General features: G+C 46.6%; 4 protein-coding genes across 4 annotated transcripts in view; all 4 read right to left on the bottom strand.

The window, feature by feature from the left end:
* Positions 1 to 23,461, bottom strand: part of ttn.1 (titin, tandem duplicate 1) — a gene marked incomplete at its 5' end in the record, with an annotated part of 155,244 nt that overhangs the window by 111,350 nt on the left and 20,433 nt on the right. The window contains 11 exons of the mRNA XM_084545177.1: positions 73 to 360; positions 601 to 891; positions 12,650 to 12,928; positions 13,446 to 16,997; positions 17,994 to 18,044; positions 20,968 to 21,156; positions 21,273 to 21,389; positions 22,210 to 22,494; positions 22,615 to 22,846; positions 23,018 to 23,186; positions 23,262 to 23,403. Coding sequence (XP_084401303.1) covers positions 73 to 360; positions 601 to 891; positions 12,650 to 12,928; positions 13,446 to 16,997; positions 17,994 to 18,044; positions 20,968 to 21,156; positions 21,273 to 21,389; positions 22,210 to 22,494; positions 22,615 to 22,846; positions 23,018 to 23,186; positions 23,262 to 23,403 — 5,595 coding nt within the window. The remainder of the gene's footprint in view (positions 1 to 72; positions 361 to 600; positions 892 to 12,649; positions 12,929 to 13,445; positions 16,998 to 17,993; positions 18,045 to 20,967; positions 21,157 to 21,272; positions 21,390 to 22,209; positions 22,495 to 22,614; positions 22,847 to 23,017; positions 23,187 to 23,261; positions 23,404 to 23,461) is intronic.
* LOC311488468 (titin-like) lies at positions 1,967 to 12,689 on the bottom strand. The gene is made up of 8 exons (XM_084545193.1): positions 11,877 to 12,689; positions 4,368 to 4,649; positions 3,853 to 4,131; positions 3,488 to 3,769; positions 3,122 to 3,400; positions 2,748 to 3,035; positions 2,378 to 2,656; positions 1,967 to 2,285 (listed from the first exon to the last, which is right to left on the bottom strand). Exons 1-8 carry the CDS (start codon positions 12,487 to 12,489, stop codon positions 1,978 to 1,980), a joined length of 2,610 nt encoding a protein of 869 aa, XP_084401319.1. The 5' UTR covers positions 12,490 to 12,689; the 3' UTR covers positions 1,967 to 1,977.
* Positions 6,547 to 9,780, bottom strand: LOC311488698 (titin-like; the record flags this gene model as incomplete). The annotated part of the gene is made up of 6 exons (XM_084545553.1): positions 6,547 to 7,305; positions 7,385 to 7,672; positions 7,762 to 8,076; positions 8,158 to 8,436; positions 9,234 to 9,515; positions 9,594 to 9,780. 6 exons carry the CDS (start codon positions 9,778 to 9,780, stop codon positions 6,962 to 6,964), a joined length of 1,695 nt encoding a protein of 564 aa, XP_084401679.1. The 3' UTR covers positions 6,547 to 6,961.
* LOC311488367 (protein sax-3-like) lies at positions 9,784 to 11,477 on the bottom strand (the record flags this gene model as incomplete). Its single annotated transcript, XM_084545020.1, has 5 exons — positions 9,784 to 10,256; positions 10,337 to 10,615; positions 10,697 to 10,978; positions 11,077 to 11,373; positions 11,468 to 11,477. The coding sequence occupies 5 exons, from the start codon at positions 11,475 to 11,477 to the stop codon at positions 9,952 to 9,954; spliced, it is 1,173 nt and encodes a 390-aa protein (XP_084401146.1). The 3' UTR covers positions 9,784 to 9,951.

The raw sequence follows: 23,461 nt of genomic DNA, 5'->3' as shown, positions 1-23,461 counted from the left end.
GAGCAGCTCTGAGGCAACAAGGAAAGGGGGAGGGAACTAAAGCCACGCTGCTCCATTCTTCTGACTGATTACCTGCCACGGTGACCTTGGCCTTACAGAAGTCGCTGCCAGCAGCGTTGCTGGCCTTGCAGAGGTAGTCTCCTGCATCAGCCTTGGACACTTGGCTGACCTCCAGGGAGGCTGTCCCACTAACAAATGAGATTTTGGTGTTTCCACTGGACTTCAGCTCCCTCCTGTCCTTCATCCACTGGATGTTAAGAGGAGCAGAGCCGCTGACGAGACATTTGAGGCTCAATTTGTCGCCTTCGTTTACTACAACCGGCTCCAGAGGGACGTCGAACTTAGGAGCCTGGCCAGTTTCTGAGGAAGACCAGAACACATGTGTCAAAGAGACTCCTAAAACTCCTAGAGATAGACCAGATTCACACCAGTCACCCCAGTATAAACACATTCTGCTCATTTGAGTTCGGACTGGCTCATTAAAGCTGCTCCTGATGCTTTAATAGTTTTGTAGAGACCAAGATGTTTGGGATGTTCTGTCTTCAGGACACCATAAACTCTCAGGTTTGGGTTTAGATGAACGGATGAACAGACTCTTACCTGTGATGGTGAGAGAAACCTGACAGGAAGCTTTGCCGGTTTCGTTGGAAGCCTCGCACAGGTACATGCCACTGTCAGAGGAGGTGGAGTCTCGGACAAAGAGCACGGCCATGTTGTTCTTGAAGCTAATGTCGTATTTGTCCGAGGCAATGATCTGGCTGTTGTCCTTGTACCAGGTGACGGTCAGCGGTTGGGAGCCAGACACTCGGCCCTCCATCTTCACCATCTTACCCGCTGAGTCCTCCATGGACTCGGAGGGTTTCTTGGTGAAGTTTGGAGGAACCTTACGCTCTGTCAATGAGGAAGAGAGTGAAGAGACTCAGGCCACATTGGGATATGGGGAATAATCATCATTCATGAGGCCACTGGGCCTTTATCACAACACATAGGACGACACAGGAACAACTTGCAACTCAAAAGCAAACACAGTTTATTATTCCCATGAACAGAAAACCCTCCTCCCCATGAATCAGGTCCTAAAGCAAGCAAACACTTATCTGATCATGACAACATGCTCCCAGCTGTCTACATACCTCACAACATTACATTTTCAAACCTACAGAAACAGGACCAGGAACCAACCTGGCCAAGTGATGGTTAATCTGGTTAACATGAGCATGAAACATGTCTGCAGCAGGAGACGCTGATTGTGATAAACTGAAGCAACATTAGAATCATTTACAGAACATGAAGCTGTAATTAAAGTTCAGTCCAGAGCGTAGAGGTCCAGAGTCCCGTCCTGTTAGACTCGGTTGTGTTTCTCTCTACAGCTCAAGACTCAAGTCACTACTTTTATTTGCCGGAACCAAGAATCTCAAATAAAGAGAAGAAATGATTTTAATATTTCTGAATTTATCTGCTTCTGTAGTCAGAAGACAGACAGCGATATGTCACCACATCGCCCCCTGGTGTCCATTTACCATCATAACTCCTGCATCTACTGTATGTTATATTATATAATATATATATATATTATATAATATACTGTATATTTTATTGTGAACAATAATACTACAGATCCCTCGGACATCAACAGGCGTCTTGTCTGCAGCAGTTTTTTACTGTGAACCATCAAAAGTATTTTTTTCTTCACCTCAGAAATATCAAAGAAAGTCATTGTTTCCAGTGAACCAGCCATACACTTTTTCTTTAAAGATAAATCGCTGCAGAGATGCAGTCACATTGATCCAGCTTGGACCAGTTTTAAGGAGGAGAAACCGTCTTTTAAGTCCATTGAGCAGGTGATGGAGGCACAGAACCTCTCACCTGCTTTAAACCAACCTACACCATTACCCTCTCGTTTGGTCAACACTGAAGGATGATGATGGTTTAGTCTAGTTTTGTGGATGACCAAGTGAATGATTATTACTCTATAAACTACCATGACGTGCACACATTCATACCTAGAACTGACACTTGTGCTTCGCATCGGTCACTTCCTACTCCGTTCTCTACTTCACAGCAGAATGTACCAGCCACCTCCATCCTGTCACCGCTAAGAACCTCCAGGATGCTGGAGGAGTCCATTGTGATCAGGTTGTACTGATGCGAGGCCCAGAGGAGGTCTCCGTCCTTCCTCCAGGTCACATTTATTCTGGGGCTTCCAGCAAACGTGACCTCGAGCCGCAGAGGTTTCCCCTCTTCACCGGAAATGTCCCTCAGCTTCTTCACAAAGTGGACAGGTTCTGAGAGACGTGATTCCATCGTCAGTTACAAGACATTCACTTTCAGAAGTGATTAGAAGATGGTTAAAAAAGACCCCTTCAGACTAACAAACCTTTCACCACTAGACCCACAGAGCAGCTTTCTACTCCTGCATCATTGATGACCTGGCAGGTGTACTCTCCTTCATGGGACTTTTCTACTCTGAGAAGAACCAAAGTGGCCACATCATCCTTCAGGCCAATCTCACATCCTTCTTCCTGCTTCACCTCCTCGGCTCCTCTGAACCATTTCACTTTCAGAGGTTTGCTTCCTTTCACTTTAGCCCAGAAACACACACTGTGTCCCGGGACAGTTTCTTTGGCCACAGGAGCATCCACAAAAGATGGAGGTTCTGAGTTTGAATGAAAAGTGTTTCATAATGATTATCTGTATATCTGTTTCTAATGACTTGATAAAAACTGATCCTTGAAACATCTACTGACCTGTCACCATTACTGAAGCACTGGTCTCGCTGACTCCTGCAGCGTTCACGGCTTTACACAAGTATTTACCAGAATCTGACATGTTAATTGTCTGAACTCTGAGTGTGCAGTTATTATCAGAGCAGCTAATGTCGTAGTTTGGCCCACTCCTGATCTCCTGGCTGTTGTGGAACCAGGAAATAGTTAAAGGAGTGGAGCCGGTGACTTTACAGACCAACTCACCAGGTCTACCCACAACAAGGTGGCTGTCTCCCAGCTTCTTAATGAACCTCGGTGGGATTAACTTATCTATATCAAAAAACATCATGTCATGAGTCAGATCTGAGTCTAAAAGTGATCAAAAGACCAAATGCTTCTTAACAAAATAAACCAACCTGAAACCGAGAGCTCAGTCTGGCAAGAAGCTGTGCCAATGCGATTCCTGACCTCTAACTTGTATTCCCCAGTGTCTGCTTTGTCAACAGAGCAAACCTTCAAGATGGCGACTTTCTTAGTGAAGGACATCTCATACTTGGCACCAGCAGACAGCTCTTTGTCATCCTTGAACCACTTAGTTTTCAGTTCTGGTGAACCGGACACCGTAACCTCAAGAACTGCATTTTCTCCTGACGTCACGTTCAAGGACTCTGGACTGTCCACAACAGCAGCGGCTTCTAGAAATCAGGGAAGTAGAATTTAAGCTAAACCGATCCTTATGCTCTCACTGCTGCTCATATAATCCAGTCTGAAGTGCTACAAACCAAGAACGATAATTTGGGAGACGGACTCCGCGACTCCACAGTCATTCTTCAGCCGACAGGTAAACTTTCCGGCGGTGGTTGAGTCGGCCTTGGGCACGACGAGAGTCACCACATTGTTCTCAAAACTGATCTTCCTGTTGTCGTCGTCTCTGAGGACGTGATCTTTGTCCTGAACCCAGGACACAGTCAAAGGCTCAGAACCTTTGACTGCTGCCATCAGAGTCAGCTGCTGACCAGCAATCACCGACTGGTCAACCAGCTTCCTGACAAACGCTGGTGGTTCTGAATAGTGATGGACAGATAACACGTGAGGACATCTGATCACTCGTTAGCTTTGAGGAAATGACCGCAGGGTCTTTACTAACCTTTGAGGGTAACAGAAGTGCAGCAGGATTCACTTCCTACATTATTTGACGCCCTGCACTCATAAAGACCGGCGTCATCCTGGTCCAGGTTCATAATATGAAGAGTAGCCGAGCTGCCGGCACTGACCAGCTTATACTTTCTACTCTCCTTTAGAGGCCTTTTGTCTTTGTACCAGTTAATCTGGAAAGGTGGAGTTCCACACATTTCACAGTGGAGACTGACATCTTTTCCTCTAATACTCTCCACTGGGCTCAGAGCTTCAGTAAAGGACGGAGGCTCTGGAAAACATATTCAGATCTATTAATAAAACTCATGTCATATAAGTCTTGTTTAGGGTCTTGATGACGGTATTCATCCAGATGCCACAGTTAGATTGCACCATGGTTAGATTATAGGGATCTGAGATCAGATAAATGAAGGAGAGGGGCCTACTGCATAGATACAACTACTGGAGGACAAGTTGATTCTGGACTGAATCTACAAAACATGACGAGACGTCTGTTCGATGGCTGACCTTGAACCGTGAGGACGGTGCTGCAGCTTGAACTGCCAGCGTCATTATAAGCCTGACATGTGTAGACTCCATTATCCTCAAACCTTGTGGTAAGCAGCTGGAGGTACGCACTCGATTCAACAAGCGTTATTTTGTAGTTGCCCCCGTTCGTTATCTCGTGGTCATTTTTGTACCAGCACATTTTCAGGAAGCGTGCGCTGTCAGCCTTACATTCAAGACAGTGTCCGTCAGACTGCTTCACAAAGGTAGAGGGAGGCAGTTTCAGGACGAACTGAGGAGGCTCTGCAACATCAAGAAGAGATGGAGTCAGAATAAAATAACATCTGAGTATCGATGGAATGAAAGGAGGATGAAGACAGGTGCTGGATGACTCTGAAGATGACATGGATATTCCTGGAAAGGAAATGAATGGGAAGCTGGTGAAGAAAATTAAAAAAAAGAGGAAGAGGAAGAGTTAATGGGAGGCAATGGTGGTGGACAAAATAAAAAAAGAGTCCAACCTTTCACCGACAACTCTGCTGTACTTTTCACAGCGCCTGCTTCGTTGCTAACGTGACAAGAATAAATCCCACATTGCAGAGTCCCAACAGAGTGGAGCTCCACGGAGGACGAGTATTTCTGCAGCCTAATCGCACACCCCAGCCCAGAGATGAGTTCCACGTCATCCTTGAACCATTTGACGGTAAATGGAGGGGTCCCTTCAAAGACACTTCTGAAGATCACAGCAGATGTCGGAGCAACAACTTGAGACTCGAGCTCAGTTATGAATCGTGGAGGCACTAAAAGCCACAGAAACATGGTTATGATACAAAGCTAGCAGCCCAGAGGTTGACACTGTCAGAAAGTCTGAATGCCAACCTTTAGCTGTGAGAACACCACTGCACACACAGCTGCCTGCTTCGTTGGTGACGGTACAGGAATACTCTCCGGTATCTGAACTCTCTGACAGTTGGAGCTCCAGTGAGACGGTTCGTTCACTCTGTAGGAGTTTGTATTTTGGGCTCTTGGTGATCTTTTCCTTCCCTTTGCTCCATTCGAATGACAGTGGAAGAGAACCAGCAACTTTACACTCCATGATAACCTCTGAACCCATGATCGCTTGAATGTTTGTTAATTTCCTAATGAACGTAGGAGGAACAACCTCTTCTGCTCGAAGCAATATTAAAAGAGAATTAGAAGAAAGAAACGATTCACAACTAAAATGTTAGCTCCACAAGTATTTTACAAACCTAAAACCACCAGATGGACTTTACAGCTGCAACTCCCCACAGAATTGTTCACATCAAATTCAAATTCTCCGCTATCTCCCAGCTGACAGGACTGGATGTTGAGACTGCTCAGGTTGTTCCCATAGTGAAGATCATATTTACTGCTCAACTGTAGATTTTGTCCATCTTTGGTCCATCTAACACTCATCGGAGGAGTTCCAGCTACCCTGCACTCAAGACTAACCGGATCCCCCCGGGTCACTCTGACCACCTCTGGTTTCTCTGGAATCGTAGGTGGTTCTACAACACCAAGAAAAACAGATGAGGCTGGTACGCAGGTCACAGCAGTCAGAGCTAGCCTTAAGGTTAGGCAGAGGTACCTTGTACAATGAGGGTAGCAGAGCATCTGTCCTGGCCGGCAGCGTTTACAACCTGGCAGGTGTATTTCCCACTGTGAGCTGCTTCACAAACAGGAATCCTGAGAGTTGCCTCTTTGTTCTGAAATGTTCTCTCGACTTTTGGATCATCTGGGATCCGCTTCTCATCTTTCAGCCACTGCACTGAGAGAGGAAGAGAACCGTCCACAGAGCAGTGGAAGACAGCGACACATCCCAGAACTGAGGAGACGTTTTCGATCTTCCGAACAAACGACGGAGGAGCTAATGGAGAGAAAACATGTTTGTAACAGAGAGAAGAGCGCTGGCTGCCTAACTGAGTGGATGTCACAACCAACCTTTCAGAGACAGCTCAGCGAGGCCAGAGCAACCTCCAACCTCATTGGCCACGACACACTGATAAACACCAACATCTTCCACTTTACAGTCTTGGATTTTCAACATCACATTTTCATCATCGATGAAATACTTTGAGCTGGATTTGATTGGCTTTTTATCTTTGAACCATGAGATCTTAAAAGGAGCACTTCCCGCCACTTTACAAGCAAATACTGCAGCGGAACCTTTAACAACTTCAACAGACGACAGCTCTTCAACAAACACAGGAGGCTCTGAAATAACAAAGTAAATCACTCTCCGTTAACCCTGCTTTAGTAAAATATTAATGTTAACTTGGTTTGAACAAACCTTTCACTTTGATGTCAAAGGTACAACTCTCTGAGCCTGCGTCGTTGCAGACCTTGCAGAAGTATTTCCCGCTGTCATGTTCAGTAACTTGACAAATCTCTAGAGTTGCTACAGAATTAAAAACTGACATCTTGTGTTTGAGGCTTTGGTGAATCTCAGATCCATCTCTGAACCAGTGCACGGAGACATCAGGAGAACCAGACACCCGGCACTCAAACACCTTCCTGTCTCCTACTCTTACTATTGATACACCTTCTGGTTTCTCAATGAAAAAAGCTGGTTCTGAAAAACATACATACAGAAATCACTTGAGGCTGGTCGTCACTGCATAGTAAAGAAAACCAATAAAGGTCAGAGACCAATGAGAACCTTTCACAAAGAGTGTAGTCTGACAGGAAGTGGAGCCGACATCATTCTGGACTTCACAGACATAGTCTCCAGAATCAGCCGTCTTGGTGAAGAAGAGCTCCAGAGAGCTGGAGGTGTTGTCTTTGTTCACGAAACAGTCAGCACTGGATAAAATCTCCTTCTTGTTTCTAAACCATTTGATGATCAGTGGCGGCGTGCCAGAGACCAGGACGTTAAACTGGACCTTTGAGCCAGGCAAAACATTCATGGCTTCAGGCTTCTCCAGAATACATGGAGGTTCTGTTGGTGGACAACACTTGTATCACAACATAGTCACAACATTTACGACGTGATTGTGTCCGGCAAGATGAATTCTGACCTTTCACAAACAAGATCCCAGAGCACTGGACTGTCCCTGCCTTGTTTGTAGCGATGCAGGTGTAACTGCCACTGTCTTTAGAGACTAGATCAGAGATTTCCAGAAAAGCAACGTTCTCAAAGAAAGTGCATTTGTGTTTGTCGTCGGTCTGGATCTGTTTCTCATCTTTGTACCACTGAATGTTTATCGGCAGGGAGCCAGAGACGAGACAGTCCAGGTGAGCAAAGGATCCTTTGATACCTTCTCTCTGCTTCAGCTTTCTCGTAAAAGATGGAGGAATTATTTGATCTATTACATAAAGAGGCAACATAATATCAGGCTGGATGTAAAATAAAATAAAATCTCATGAAAGATATGAAACATCTGGATGAACTGACCTAAGACAGTAACCGATGCTTCACATGAACTGTGCCCAGCAATGTTTGAAACCTCTAAAGTGTATTGACCACTGTCTCCTCTGTCAGTTTGAACTATCTGGAGCACAGAGCTGGTGTCAGTGCTCTGGATTCTATATTTCTGGCCTGATCTTAGCTCCTTTCCCGCCTTCATCCATCTGGACTTGAGCGGTTTGGTGCCAGAGAAGCAGCCTTCGAGCCTGGCGGGGTCGCCCTGGGTCACATTGATGAACTTTGCATGTTCTGAAATACTCGCCGGCTCTGGCACGAGATAACCAAAACTAAATGACACTTGTGTTCATGCAACATGAAGCGTGAAGCTTTACAGAAGAGCAGCAACAAATAAGACAGAGTAAAAACCACACACATCCTACAAACCTGTCACTACGAGCACGCCGGTACATCTCTGAGTCCCGGCTCTGTTCTCAGCCTGACACACATATTTCCCGCTGTGTGATAATTGAGCATTTTTCAAAGTCAGCATGGCACTTTTGGTTTCGTAGGACATCTTGACATGCTCGTCTTCTCTGAGCTCATGATCGTCCTTCATCCAGGAGAAAGTCATGGGAAGTGCTCCAGACAATGTGCACTTCATAGAGATTTCAGAGCCCACAATGCAGGACATATCCTCTATTCTCTGAACAAATGTGGGTGATTCTAGTGAGAGAAGACCACAGATAAGAAGGCAGGCTGCACGATTAACACAAAGAGCTATATCTCCCTGAGTCTAAGGAAAATTAACAGTGAAGAGGCCGTCCAATAACTAACCTTTCAGAGTAATCTTGCAAGAACAAGAAGTCTCTCCAACATCATTTGTGACGGTGCACCGGTACGCCCCAGCGTCGCCGGTCTCACAGTTTGAGATCTGAACAGTGACTGTGTCGTTTTCAACACTGACTTTATGTCTTCTGTCATTTCTGATAAGTTTATCATCGAGGAAACAACTTATTTCGAATGGAGCAGAACCTGAAACTGTTCCCTCCAAGATAATGTCCGATCCCTTCACAAGCTCGGCTGATTCAAAAGGCCTCACAAACTCTGGAGGTTCTACAAAAACAAAAATAGATTTCTGAGTAGAAAGTCATGGTCTAATGAGTTGAGTCTGGTCCACGGGGTTCATGCAGTTGTTCACAGCCATCACTGGATTTGATTGGATGGAAATCCTTCACTAACCAGGCTCAGCCTGCTGTGTTAATCTGAGGGATAAACGCTCCCGGCTTGAACTCAGTACGATAAGGACCTGAGACCTGAGACCAGTAGTCCTAAACATTTATAGGTTGTGTTGTTTTGGTATAAGCTAGCAGGACTGCACCACCACCAGGAACCAGACCACTGAGGTTTGATTCCTGGTCAACAGTAAACTCAGATTTCCATCCAGTGTAGGCAGCACTGAACAAGTCAGAGAACAACGTGGACCGGGCGTCTACAGGATGACTGCTGAGGACTGAACCAACCTTTCACTGCTACTGAGCTGCTGCTCTGGTCTCTGCCAGCCTCGCTGGACGCCACACAGACATAATCTCCACCGTCCTCTACAGAGCTGTCCTGAACCTCCAGAGTCGCTAGTGACCCGTCAAAGGACATCGTGTGTCTGCGGCCGGAAACTATTTCTGAGCCGTTCTTAAACCACGTGATGCTGATAACAGGAGTGCCCTGAACTTTGCAGGACAGCTTCAGAGTCTGTCCAGATTTCAGCAGCTGTGAAGGCTCGAGTCTCATTGTAAACACTGGCGCTTCTGCAAATTAACAGCAAGAGGTTAAGTAAAGAAAGAAAACAGTTGAAGACGTTTGTAAAAGAAGGAATGAAACAGCACCTTTAACAAAGAGGACTGCCGTGCAGTCCACCTTCCCGGCATCGTTGGATACTTGACAGGTGTATGTGGCAGAGTCACTGGGTTTGACTGAGTGAAGCTCCAAAGAGCTGGAGGAGGTGTCTTTCTTTATCAAACATTTCCCCCCAGTGAAAATCTCTCTCTCCTCTCTGAACCACTTAACAACCATCGGAGCGGATCCAATAAAAGACGACTTCAAGACAACGTCTGATCCTGGTGATGCTTCTCTGGATTCAGGTTTTACCGTGAAGACTGGAGGTTCTGGAGTCATTTGGGAAGAAATACAGCACATGTGTTCACAGCCTATCACCTCTGATCACTTACCAAATGAATCTGAGATTTAAGTCAAACTCTGACCTCTGACAGACAAAATACCACTGGTTTCTTTTTCCCCGGCATCATTAGAGGCCCGGCACGTATAAACGCCAGCATGGCTCTGATCCAGGCCAGTGATGGTCACCGAGGCTCTACTCTCACTGAAATCAATCTGATGTCTGTCGTCACTGTGGATTTCTTCACTGTCTTTGTACCAAGAAACAACCATTGGTTGAGATCCAGCCACTCTGCACTCCAAGGTTACATGACTACCGACACTCCCATCCACTTTCTTTAGAGTTTTAGTGAAGGATGGCGGAACTGCACGATCTGTGTAGGGAAACATGTTAACATCACCACGGGCCAGATCTTCACTCGCTAATAACCATGTGTTCTCAGCTAAAACAAACCTATGACAGTGACTGAGCAGGTGCACTGGTCTTTTCCCACTTTATTGGACACCTCCATCTTGTACTCTGACGTGTCTCCTTTTTCTGCTGTGAGGATCTTCATGGTGGCCACATTGTCCTTCAGTGTCATCTTATATTTGCGACCACTGATCATCTCCTTTCCATCTTTAAACCACTTCACTTTGAGTTCAGGGCTTCCAGAGACCGTACACTCCAGCGTGGCTGACTCGCCAGCAGTCACACTAATGGATGCGGCTTTCTCTAAGATTCTAGCTGGTTCTAAAATACAACAGGTGTTTTAGTCAACAGCCACAAGGAAACATTTTTAAAGTCTGAGAATAGACAGGTGTGAGTTCTAACCTTGAATAGTTAAGACAGCTTCACATTTCTGCTGCCCTGCCTCATTTTCAGCCAGACAAGTGTACTTGCCACCGTGCTTTGTCTCAACAGAGGAGAAGGAAATGCTAGCAGTATTGTTCTCAAAAGTCATTTTAACGTTTGGATCGTCGTCTCTCAGCAGCTCAGAACCTTTCATCCACTTGACGGTGATGGGAGCTGAACCCTTCAGGGTTCCCTGTAGCTTCACTGTGTTCCCAAACACTGCTGTAGCACTTTCTACCCTCTTTGAGAACATAGGAGGCTCTGAAATAATAGTATTGGGAACAAAAAATGTCAGCAACAGCCCAGAGGACACGCAAACAATAATGAGACTTGGTCCTGTAGCTCTTCTCATCACTGACCTTTCTGTTTGACCACTGATTTTGAGGTTATGGACCCGACCTCATTTGAAACAACACATTCATATTCACCAGCATCAGCGCTCTCAAATGAGTGGATCTCCAGAGAGGTTAGAGATCCCTGAGACACTATGATGTGCTTCTTATCTGCAGACAGGCGTTTCTTATTCTTTCTCCAAGACACTTCGAACGGCACAGAGCCTGAAATCTCACACTCCAGTACTGCCGTCAGCCCTCTGACTACATCTTTGGAGAGTAACTCCTTTCTGAAAGATGGAGGTTCTACAGGGGAACATTGAGCTCAGTTAGACGAGTTGCTGCACTGCCTAAAAAACTTAATCATAACTAAACCTGCACACCTTTCACTGTGACTTTAGTGCTGCAGCTCTCACACCCAGACTCATTGAGAACTTCGCAGGTATAATTTCCACAGTCACTCAGTGTGACGTCCTTTATCTCAAGAGTGGCCACGCCGTCCTTCAGACTGATATTGTATCTGCCGCCAGCAGACAGCTCGCTGTCGTTGAAGAACCAGCTGGTATGAAGTTCTGGGGATCCTTTGACGGAGCACTGCAGCCGAGCAGCGCTGCCTTGCTTCCACACGGTTGTAGCTTCCAGCCTCTTTACAAAGACTGGCGGCTCTGGAGAGGTGTGTGGTTGAAATCAAAGAAGTCATTTAAAATGCATAAGCTAGTTTTACACCATCTAAACCGGACACCACAGAACAAATATTGTCAGAACTGCAGATTTGCAAAAGCTTCAAATGCTGCAGTCTCCAGGAGAGTGAATGAGACAGCTCTTACCTTGAACCTTGACCACAGTGGAACAAGACGCACTCCCAGCTTCATTAGTCACTGTACACACATAATTACCACAATCTTTCAGTGTGGTCTTTAGGATATCAAGAGTGACCGTCTTATCCTCAAAGGACAGTTTACAGTCTGGAGACTGGTGGACTTTCCGTCCATCTCTGGTCCAGGTGAACGTTACTCCAGTGTCCTCATCCACCTGACACTCCAGGTGCAGTGGCGCTCCGACCACAGCCGCCACCGGCCCCAGAGGCTTTATAAAGTTGGGCTTATCAATTACACGCAGCTCTGTGCTGCACTCAGCCGTCCCAATATCATTAGACACCTTGCACACATAAAGGCCTCGGTCAGCCGCCTCCAGCTGGCTTATCTCAAGACTGTGCTTATTCTTTTCACAAGAGGTCTGGTAGTGTGGGGGCACTGTGGCCAAAGCCTGGTTGTCTTTGAACCAGACAACATTAAGAGGAGCAGATCCTGTTATTACACACTGGATCACTGCCCTCTTTCCAACAAACACAGTCTGAGGTTCAGGTTTCATTAGAAACACAGGAGGAAATTTCTCTATAAGAATTAAGAAAAAGAGAAACATGTTAGTGGTAAATGTCATCCTGTCACTTCACCGTACACCTGGAGGTTAGACACATCACCAAACTGCTCACAACTCTGAAAGTCTTTCCTGAGAAGAGGAAAGTACACCACAGAAAACTCCAGGTCTGGAATAACATCTCCAAACTCAACCAGCGAAGAAGAAGGAAACATGCTCTTACCCGTTAAGCTGAGAGAGGCGGAGCATTCGTCAGCGCCGTGCTGATTGGACGCCTTGCAGGTGTATTCACCGCTGTCGTCCTTGGTCGAGCTCAGGAGCTCCAGAGAGGACATGGTGAAGCGACTGATGATCCTGTACTTATCCCCCTCTTTGATGGGCTTCCCATCTTTGAACCACTTGAAGCTCACATTAGGAGCGTCCTCAGTTTCACATTCAAACTTGACATTGTTGCCAATGTTGACCTCCACGGGAGCAATCCTGTGTCTGAACACAGGTTTCACTGCGTTAGGGAAGGAAAGACAAAAAGAAAAAAGTCAGTAAACAGGAAGTTGAAAGAGAAGCTGGTTAATTAATGTCTAGTGTTCTGGATGTGATCACCCTGGGATGGAAAGTGAAACACACAAAATGATCCAGTGATGACTGAAGGAGGAAAGCTGGTTAGGTTTTGGTGAAATATTTGATGAACAGAGATTCTGCGATAAGAGAAGAGAAGGAGAGATGGCATGCAAAGAGGAATGGGCCAGGAATGAGGAATGACGTTTAAGGACGTGGAGTGAAAGGTGATTCCTTGAGATGGAAATGGAGGTGGGGTTATATCTGTGGAGGATGTGGAGGATGTCACAAACCTCAAACCTGCATAGAAAATAATAATAATAATGAATTTAGTCTTAAAGGATTTTATGTGGACATTCAGTAAAGTTTTAGCGATGGTTGAGGTTTGCATACAGCAGAATTTAAAACTGACCAGAGTGTGAAGTTAGTTTTTAACGATATCAAAGAAGTGGCTGTCGTCAAACCTCTTGAGACCACAGTGAGTCTGGAAGACGTTGTCGTTCTGCCGGCTTCATTCTCAGCCTCACACACATATTCTCCTTGATGCCTCTCCTTCACAACCTTGTTGATAACCAGTGTGTATGTGTCGTGGTCTCTGGAACACTTGAACTCTTTGCCAGATTTCACCAGTTGACCGTTGAAGAACCAGTTCACTCTGGTGACAGACTTTATGGTGGTGGTAAAAACAGCTTTCTGGTTTTCTTCAGCAAAAACATCCTCTAGAGAATCTGTGACAACGGGATAATCGAGCAGAGTGTCGGAGGACTCGCTGATCATGATGGCCTCTGACAAATACTCCTCTCTGTGAACCGTCTTCACCTGTCTGGAATCATGGATCTCAGTCTGACCCTGAAATGTTGCTTGTTGGAAGGAAGCCCTGGCTTCAGTTCTGACGTCTGCAGACTGAGACAGATCAGGAGGAAACCCAGCTACACTCTCTGTCACCACCACCGTGTCCACCACAGATGACAGCACCTCTCTGGAGGAAGCTGAGCTCACCTGAACTCTCTGAGGCTGTTCGGTTCTCACAGTGCGCTGCTCCGATGTGAGGCTTTGCTGATCTTGGTAAACCATAGCGTGCAGCGCCACATGGAGTTCAGACCTGAGATCAGCCGTCTGAGGGTATTCACCTTCTAGAGTCAGGGTGATCTCCAGCGGGGCGCTGGCTGATGTGATGAGATAAGTATGTGTTTCCTGTCTGGGTTCTCTCTGAACCTTCACCTCCTGTATCTCTACCGACTCTAACCTCCCTATCACGTTGGCCAGTAACACCGGCTGGTCCCGGGCCACAGCCGACTCCAGAGCATCTCTGAGCTGACGCCGTACATTTAAACTTGATGGTTTGGGGATGTGAAGGACAAAGTGGAGTTCTTTGGGGAGAGTGTGAGTGTCCTGAGCCTCGTGGAGAAACAGAAGTCCTTTAGGCTGTGTCTGAACGCTGACAACGGAGCCCTCAGATTTATGGATTTCTCTGGATTGCTCATCCATGATGACCTGCTTCTCCTCCAGCAGCACTGAGCGTCGGACCCACTGTCCTTCCTGTATGTGAACAGCAGAGTCCTGCTCAGCTGCCTCTAAGATGGTGCAGCTTTCAGTGGCCACCGCCTTGTCTTCTATGAAAACGGGCTTCTTTGGGATCTTGGGCTCAATTTTTACCTCTGGCCTGAATTTCTCATCAGGCTCAAAGCTGGTGGTGTGCCTCTCTTCCAGAGTCTGAGTGTCTGTGATGTTCAAAGACTGCAGGATATTCCAGCGGTCCTCTCTCTGGACCAGTGCTCGCTGCTGCTTGACGTCAGCAACAAGAGGCGTCTCCTTGGAGAACCGGGTGGTTTGGGAGGACACAGGGAGGATGTTTGGAGGCCTGGGCTCGTTGCGGAGCTGAGACTGGACCCCGGACACAGACACATCCAGGTCTTTGTGATAATCTGCACTGATCTCTCTCCTCTCCTCTGAGGTAGCTGCATGCCTTCTCATCTTTACCTGTCTCTGAACTGCCAACTGCTCATCTGGCCTGGTGACAGTAAGAATGCCTTCCTTTGGTAAGACTGATACTGAATGGATGGACTGAAGGTGTTTAGCTGGAGGTAACTCTTTCTTCGTCTGGACAGAGGAGGCCTCAGTCTTTGCTGTGAACTCTGAAGTTGCCTCACAAGCAATAGTCCTCTGCTCTTCTTGTGTCACTGAATGCAGCAGGTTTGGACTCTTCCTGATGTTGGCCTGCTCTGGAGATGGTGTTTTGCTGCTGAACCTTCCCTCTGACTGTAAAACATCCAGGTCACTTATGACCTGCAGATTCAGGAGGCGCTCCTCCTCTCGCTGAGGCTGCAGACTCACAGAGGATGCTAAGGGTGGAACTTGTCCTGTGTGTTCAACCTGAAGTTCATACTTCTCTTCACTAGTTCCAACGGACTTATACAACCTGTCTTTGTGTGGACGGATGCTCTCCTGCTCTGGTCTTTGTGTCTCTAATGTCTGCTCTTTAGATAAAGCCACTCTAATTTCACTCACTGGTGCTACCGCTGCTTTGGGCTGTTCTCTTACAGTCAACGGTTCAGTGGCTGCATCTAGAGTTGGCAGAGGCTCAGTGTGTTGTTCTGTGAGCTGCAGTGTATCTGCAGACTGAGCTGAGTACAGAATCTTTACGCCCTCCAAGACCCTGAAACACCTCTCCTCCCCTGGTCTGTGAATGACGGCTGAGCTTTCGTCCAGGATGGGCAGAGTGGACTCTACATGGTGACCACTAACAAGCTGCCTGGGCTCAGTCAGGGTCTGGATGAGCTCTGGAGCTCGGTCTGTCAAAGCCTCAGCCCTCACCGTGCTGAGAGGAAGGAGCTCCTGGGATGTAGCCGACAGCAGCTTGGACGGCTGCTCTTTGGCCAACTCCAGCTCCACCACCTCGGGGCTGAGGATACGCTCAGAGTGCTGCTCTGTGATCTTTTGTCTCTCTTGGACTGAAGACAAGAAAGTGGTCGTCTGACCCTGTTTCGTATGAGCAGCTGAGACCTGAGTTGGATGAGGAGCCAGACAAACCGTCTCCTGAACCTCAAGTGACTCCAGCACCGCCGCCTGGTGGGTCAGTCGCTCTTGATGAAGGGTGGCAGCAGAGATATCGAGCTCTTGGAGGGTTCCCACCTCCTCGCTGGGTATAATCTGTCTGTCCTCAGTGCTGATGGTGTAAATCATCTGATCAGACCGAGTTCTTTCCTGGAACACTCTGTGTTCTGTTTGTTTGCTCAAAGAAATCTTCAAACCTTTAGTTTTCTGCACTAACTCTTCCTGGGCTTTAAACACCAGCAGCTCTGCAGTACAAGAGGCTTCTCCATGTTGGTTAAAGGCCTTACAGGTGTAGACGCCACTGTGCTCTTGTTTGACACTCTTAATATTAATAAAGCCAGATCCGTCAGGGTTGTTCACGATGATGCAGAACCCACTGGGCTGAATGTGGAAGCTGCCTTTGAGCCACTGAACCTCAGGAAGAGGGTCTCCCGTCACAGTGTACCTGAAGAAACCCTGACCTCCCTCCAACACCTCAACACAATTGATAGTTTGGACAAATTCTGGAGCTTTTCCAGTTGAGACGTTTTCAGGCTCCTTAATGTGAACGTGCAGATAAGAGGAGCAGGATGAATGACCGAACCTGTTGCTGACAGTGCATGAGTATTCACCCTCAAATTCCCTTTCAACTTTGTTAATGACCAAACTGTACTCGTCTTGCTGGTGAACGAACGTGAACACGGATGAGCTTGTGATGCTCTGTCCGTTGTGGAACCACTTAACACTGGGTTCAGGGAAACCCAACACTCGGACCGTAAACACTGCAGTTTCACCAACAGTCACGACCACTGGAGAAAGTTTGCTGAAGAAAACTGGTTTTTCTTTTTTCCTCTCCACAGTGGTGGAGTAGCGTTTGGACTCTGGCTGGAGTTCAAGTGTTCTGGTTTTGTCTGGTAACGTTAGGTCGGTGTAGTACGACTCCTGGATTTCCTCCTCCACTGTGATGGTTGAACTAGAGAAGGCTGAGCGGAATGATCACAGTTTAAAGTGAGACACAAGCACAGTACAGTCAGCTACCGCCGGGTGAATTCAGACAAACTGGGACAGCAGGAGACAACTGATTTGACTTTACCTGAGTCACCTGCACCACGCTGTCTAAAAGGACCATGTTCCAGGCAACATGGGACACTGTTAAATTGCTTTTTAAATTAAGTATATGTATACAAGATGATACAACTCTGAAGTAGGCACAATAAGACTTCAAATCAAACTATTGTGTGGAATCAGCTGGTGAAACCAACCAACGTATCAACCACTACAAATGGAGTTTAAGATGTTTGGTGTGACAGTAGCTTATGAGGGAGGTTCTGATCGGTATCGAGACATTTTTAAAACAACTGGATCAGATCGAGCATCAGCCAAGACTTATATTTGGTCATTACTTATTTTATGTCTGATATGAACCAAAAACAAAAATTATCATTCAATACTTCACAGGATCCAAGTCCACTCAGTCAAAGGCTGCACCCAAACAACAACAACAAACACCGAACGTTTAAAAGAAGAGAAAAGTTTCCTGGAGACAGCGTCAAGGAGAAAAATCTTCCAGAGAGGGTTAGGGAGTTTATGGCAGAGTCCTACTTCACTCTAGGACAAAGGACACTCGGAGGAACTCGGAGGAACTCGGAGTCACATGTTTGGTTATTATCTGTCCCAGTGAAGCTGAATTCACCTACAGCAGAGTCTATTGACTGTAAAGTTAGTTTGTTCAACTTATTCACTGCTGTCCATTTCACAATGTATGACATTTATATGGATACCCCATAACCTTTAACACAGAGGAGTAAACCTACAAAACATAGTTTCAACATTTCAGCATTCAACATCAATGAGGAAAAGCCAGTAAAACATTTTCAAACACATCAAACACAAGTTTCTCTGCAGCTCGACCTGAAGACAAAACCATGAGAAGACAAATCGTAATTTCTGTCCAAAGATCAGATTCAAACAATATTTACCTTTGACTTCCTCCTGGATCTGAGTCTCGGGTTCCTTCTCCACCGTAGTTACTGTAAAGACACAAACATTTCTGAATTAAAAACCCTGGCTTTAGAACCAGCGTCAGGTCGTGCATCCGTCTCTTAGTTTGATCTGATATCTGAGCATGCTGCCTTCAGGTCCTCTGGCTGTTTGATAAAGTGCTATGAGTGTCCCTCTCTTTATCTCCTAGGGTGTTTTAGTCAGAGGTCGCTGTGGTTAAAGCCTGGTTGAAGAAGTGCTGTCACCCTGTGAAGAAGTGTGCCTCTGCTGGCGGTGTAGCGTAAAGCATTGTGGATGAGTGGGGGGCTGAGAGGAGCCCGAGAGCGAGCAGAAGGACCAAAAGCATGCAGATGCCAACCTTTCATCAGTGTGTTGGACTCAGCTTCCCCGGCTGAGCTGATATGTTTAGTGTAAGGGCCGTGATCAGTTCCCACACTGTGAACATTTACAGAGCTCAGGAGGCCGCCATGTTTCAGAGAGTAAAACACAGATTCCTCAACATTCAACCGCCTGTAAAGCCAAATGACAAGTGGAGTGGGAAGCCCCTTCATAACGCAACACAGCGAGCCCCCGTGTCCGTTTCTGATCAGCAGCTCAGAGGGGAGTTTGATGAGGAAGTCGGGGCTGGAGAGGCGTTGAACTCGCTCGTCATGAGTCACGACGTCAGGGAAATACAGGAGGCTGGCGAGGCTGTAAGGTCCCTGGGAAGATGGAGGCGATGGCCCCGGCTTCTCCACCGCCTCCTGCTTGTCTCGGTCAGGACCTCTAGGGGTCTCACTGTCTGCCTGAAACACTTTACGCACAGAATCGGTAGGGATGGGGGTTTCTGCTTTGAGATTTGCTTCTTTAGCTGGGTGAGAATAAAGTTAGGGAGAGTAGTTAGGAGTCAGAGAGTAAAAGGCCTCTAAACACTAAAGGGTTAGTAAGATGGAGGATGAGGTTAGCGAGGAGGAGCTGGTGGCGGCAGGAAGCGGGTAAACTACTATACAAAGCTGGTTATACTATTACAACCTGACAGGTTACAGGCTAAGAGGAAATATTAAATCATGGAGGGGGGGCAAAGCAGGAGCAGGTGGAGGGGGGATGGATGAGATGGAGAGACAGACTGATAAAGAAAAGAAAGATTAACCACCTTCAACCGTGAGCTGTGCAGAGGAGCTGCTGTGGCCGTGTTGGTTGGTGGCGGTGCAGCGGTACACGCCCTGGTCCGCCACACCAACACTCTGGATGACCAGGGACATGAAGCCCCCGCTCTCAGAGCTCCTCAGACGCTCTGTGTCCACCAGGCCGTGGCCGTTATGATCCCATACCACCCCGACGAAGGGCTGCCCGTCGAACGAGCAGCTGAACTCAGCCATATCGCCGCTTTGGACGCTGACGTCGCTCATTTCCTTCAGCAGCCTGGGGCCGGCTGAGGGTTTGAAAGCAATGTTGCTCTCAGAGCTCATCTCCATCTGAATGTCAATGGTCCTCAAAGACACTGAGGAGCTCTCTGACACGGTCTCAATAAACTCAACACTGTGGCTGCTTTGAGAGCTGAAACTCTGTGTCTGAGCCTCCAGCCTCTGAATTAGTTTAGTCTGGGCCCCAGTGCTGGACACACTAGCTAAGGCCTTTTCATCTGGGCAACAGGAAAGAGTAGAAGAATTAGGTCAACACATCAATACTCTGGGGACGTCTTCAGGTCTCTGGTGAAGCTGTGGTTGAGTGTTGAGGTTCAGGATCAGGGAGGAAGTGGACTGTCGCGTCAATCATGCAATCAAGTCTGACGCAAAAAGAATTCTGAATGAAATAAAAGAACTGGAGTGGGAGGGATCTGGAGAGAAGAGATCTGCTTTCATCTCAATAAAGATCCAGGTCTCACAGTAAAGAACTAATGATGGAGCAAGAGAAGACGACATGCAGCACAAGAGAGAGAAGACGACGATCACAGAGAGGACGAAGGACCTAAAGTCTACCAGCTGAGACCTTGATTGTCTCAGGGACAAGTCACTTTGTCTCTTCATCAAACATCAGAAGAGAGTTTGGTTGGAGCTGATCCAGGAGCTGGTTGCACAGAGATCACAAAATTATGAGTTAAAGTCTGGAGCTGATCCTCTGGTTGTGACTTCTACTGAACGAACACACTGACCACAACACAAACCTGCCCTGTCTCATCTCATCTCATCTCATTCTATCTCATCTCGGATCTTGGAAAGGAATGTCTAATATCAGCCTTTTGAGAATGTGGATTTTTCTGTCTTGACAAAGCTAAGCTAGCTAGTTCAGCTCAAAGCTCAGTTAGCTGATGCTAGATCTTTAGCTAACAGTTATAAGCTAAAATAAGATAATCCTTTAATTTGTGTCCCCATGTTTGTGGGATGATTTTCTGATGAAGCTATATATAACAGTGTCGACTGACTCTGAGCTCTTTTAATATGATTCTGTTGCTAATTAGTTAGCAGGCTAATGTAGCAGCTAGCTTGTGTTAGTCTTTCCTTCAGCAAACCTCACTCTCCTCTTTTCATCCAGGATTTAGGAATAAGTTAATAATGAACTAATTTCCTTCTTCCAGTCTTTTTGTTAAATGAAACTGAAGAGAACCAAACTATTTCTCAAAGAACCACTAATTAAAATCTTTGTGCAACCAGCGGTGGCGATCTCTGACACCTGAAACTTGTCCCTGCTGAACCATGCTTCATTTATGTCAGACAGGTGAGTGAAGCTTGATACAGATTAGCTTTGGAGGAAGAACAGGAACATACTGACAAACGGATGTTCTGATCTCTGTGCAGTTAACTTGGTCGTGCGTCAGCCGACCAAATTAAATCCAGATAAGATCTGTGTAAACATTATCCACATTTGGAGATAAAAACCAGAGCAGCCCTGTGAGGAGTACCATCTGCTAGCACAGCTAAGATCTCAGAATGACCTCGAAACCATGCAGTGCTCTAGAACATCTGTAGAACTCACCGTCAATATTCAGCGTGGCAGCACATGTCACCATTCCTGCTGAATTAGTGGCAACACATGAGTACTCTCCTTCGTGTTGGAGGAGGACTCTGGAGATCTCCAGCTGGCAGTTTTCACCATAATGAGACATCCTAAAGATGTCTGACTCTTTGATCTCCCTGTTCTTGCAGAACCAAGAAACCTGCAGATCTGGAGAAGAAGGGTTTGTTACAGGCAGGATCATCTGAACCATGCGTGTTTTCTGTGAACTCTTCTCAACACAACTGACAAAATGTGACAGTAAATCTCTTTCAGCAGGTCACTACCTTCTCCAGAGATGCGGCACTGGAACAGGGTAGGCTTTCCCTCCGAGGCCAGCACATCTCTCATGGGAGTGACGAGGACCGGAGCAGAAACCCGAGAAACTTCAACTACCTCAGTAACTGGAAGACAAAAACAGAAACAACTAGATGATCGCAAGCGATCATAAAGGGGTCCATGTCGTGGCGAAGTCATCCCCAAGCGGGACGCAGAGCCATGAGTCACCAGTAGCGACCCCTATAGACCGTATTGCACCAAACTTGGTGGGCTTGTAAGGAGTCATCCACAGATTATTATTGTCAAGTTTCAAGCAGTTTACTGTGGTGGTTTGTGAGATATATGATAGATATGTTTATTTGATGCTTGGAAACATCTGTGCCATCGTCCACCTAAAGATCCTCATCTTGAACATGAACATGAACTGTAGTAGAACTAATGAACTTGTTTGTATAGAGTACAAGATTGTCCTTTGAAATACAGTGATGCTTAAAGGTTTTTGTCTTCCTCAGAATTTTCTTAATTTCTGCAATCCAATAGAAATGTTGTGGAAGGACCTGAAGCAAGCAGTTGATGTGAGGAAACCCACCAACATCTCAGAACTGAAGTGGTTCTGTTCTGAGGAATGGGCTAAAATTCCTCCAAGCTGCTGTAGACCACTGATCAGCAGTTACCAGAAACATTTAGTGACAAGGAGGTCACAGCAGATACTGGAAACAAGTCATGTTTATGAAGAAATTTAGAAAATTGTGAACCTTTTGGCAGTTCTGTTTTGGTATCATAACATTAAAATACTAAAGAACAAGTAGCTTAGATATATACTACAGTACTTGAGTAAGTTTACTTACATGGATGGAATGTATGTCCTTGTTGACTGTTGTGATGCATACTGTATATTCTACAAAACATTTGCGTGAAACACAACCAGGACATTTTTAGACATACCTTCCACAGTGAGAGGGGCGGAGCTTGTGGCCTCCCCGTAGTCGTTCTTGGCCTCACAGCTGTAGGTGGCAACATCCTCGGGGAAGACTTCGAGCAGCAGCAGCGTGTGCTCGTCTCCGTCATGGAGGAGCTTGCATTTGTAGCTGGTGGACAGCATCTGGGAGTCTTTGTACCAGGACACCTGAGGCTGAGGGATGCCGCTCACCTGTGCCGAGAAGCGGACCGACCGACCCGACATTGCTGTCTGAGGCTGCATGTGGCGCACAATCTGAGGAGGTTCTGGCACTGAAATCAACAGAAGACATACAGGTTCATGGTGTTTCTCTGCACCTCTGAACATATGACAATACTTGAAGCATTTTAGGACAAGGTAAAGGAGTCCCGTTGTTGTGGCAGCAGAATTACATTTGACATGAAGATTCATGGTGCTCCTGTTTTTGCCAGCTAAAAAGGTGTACTCCCCGGCATCACTCCTGTACGTCTCAGAGATGGTGAGGCGGTGCAGCTTCCTGATGGTGGCGTAGGTGAACCTTTCCTCCACTGAGAACTGGATCTCCACACCGTTCCTCAGCCAGCGACCCTCCACGTCGTCCTCGTTCACCTCAAACTCGAAGGTCGCTCTGTGTTTCTCAACAACCTGAGAAGACCAGAGATCCCAATATTTAATAGGAATTCTCCCCAGATCAGTTCCAGTTTAGCAGTAAATAAAAACACCTGAAGAAAGCTAACAGGGTTTTATCAAACCTGGTGTGCAGGATGTGTTGAACTAATAGTACTGAAGTGTATGTAGATGGTTGTATGGACTCACTGTGATGTCCCGGTTGACCGGCTCTGAGATTCTGACATCTCTTCCCTCGACTCCCAGGTGTCCCTTTGACATGCTTGACCCGGCCACAGCGGTGTATTCACCGGCATCGGACAGACGGACCGACGGCAGAACCAGGCGGTGCACATAATTATCAGAGGTCATTTTGTATCTGCAGGAAACACAGGATGTACATCAGACTCTTGGTAAACTCAGTTTTCCTACAAGTGAGTGTGCTCTACTCTACCTGTCAGACATCTCCAGCTCCTGACCGTCCTTCATCCACATCACCTGGACGTTGGGCTCAGAAACTTCACATTCGAAGGTCGCCCTCTTCTTCTCAGTGATCTTCAGGTCTTTCAGGTGTTTAGTGAATTCAATCACACGGGCTGCACAGGAAATTAACAGGAATATTAATTAATAGGTCACGGTTCACCCAAGAAAGCT

This window comes from Chelon labrosus, assembly GCF_963514085.1.
Source record: "Chelon labrosus genome assembly, chromosome: 5".
Classification (NCBI taxonomy): Eukaryota; Metazoa; Chordata; class Actinopteri; order Mugiliformes; family Mugilidae; genus Chelon; species Chelon labrosus.
This window is presented reverse-complemented; position numbering and strand designations above follow the sequence as displayed.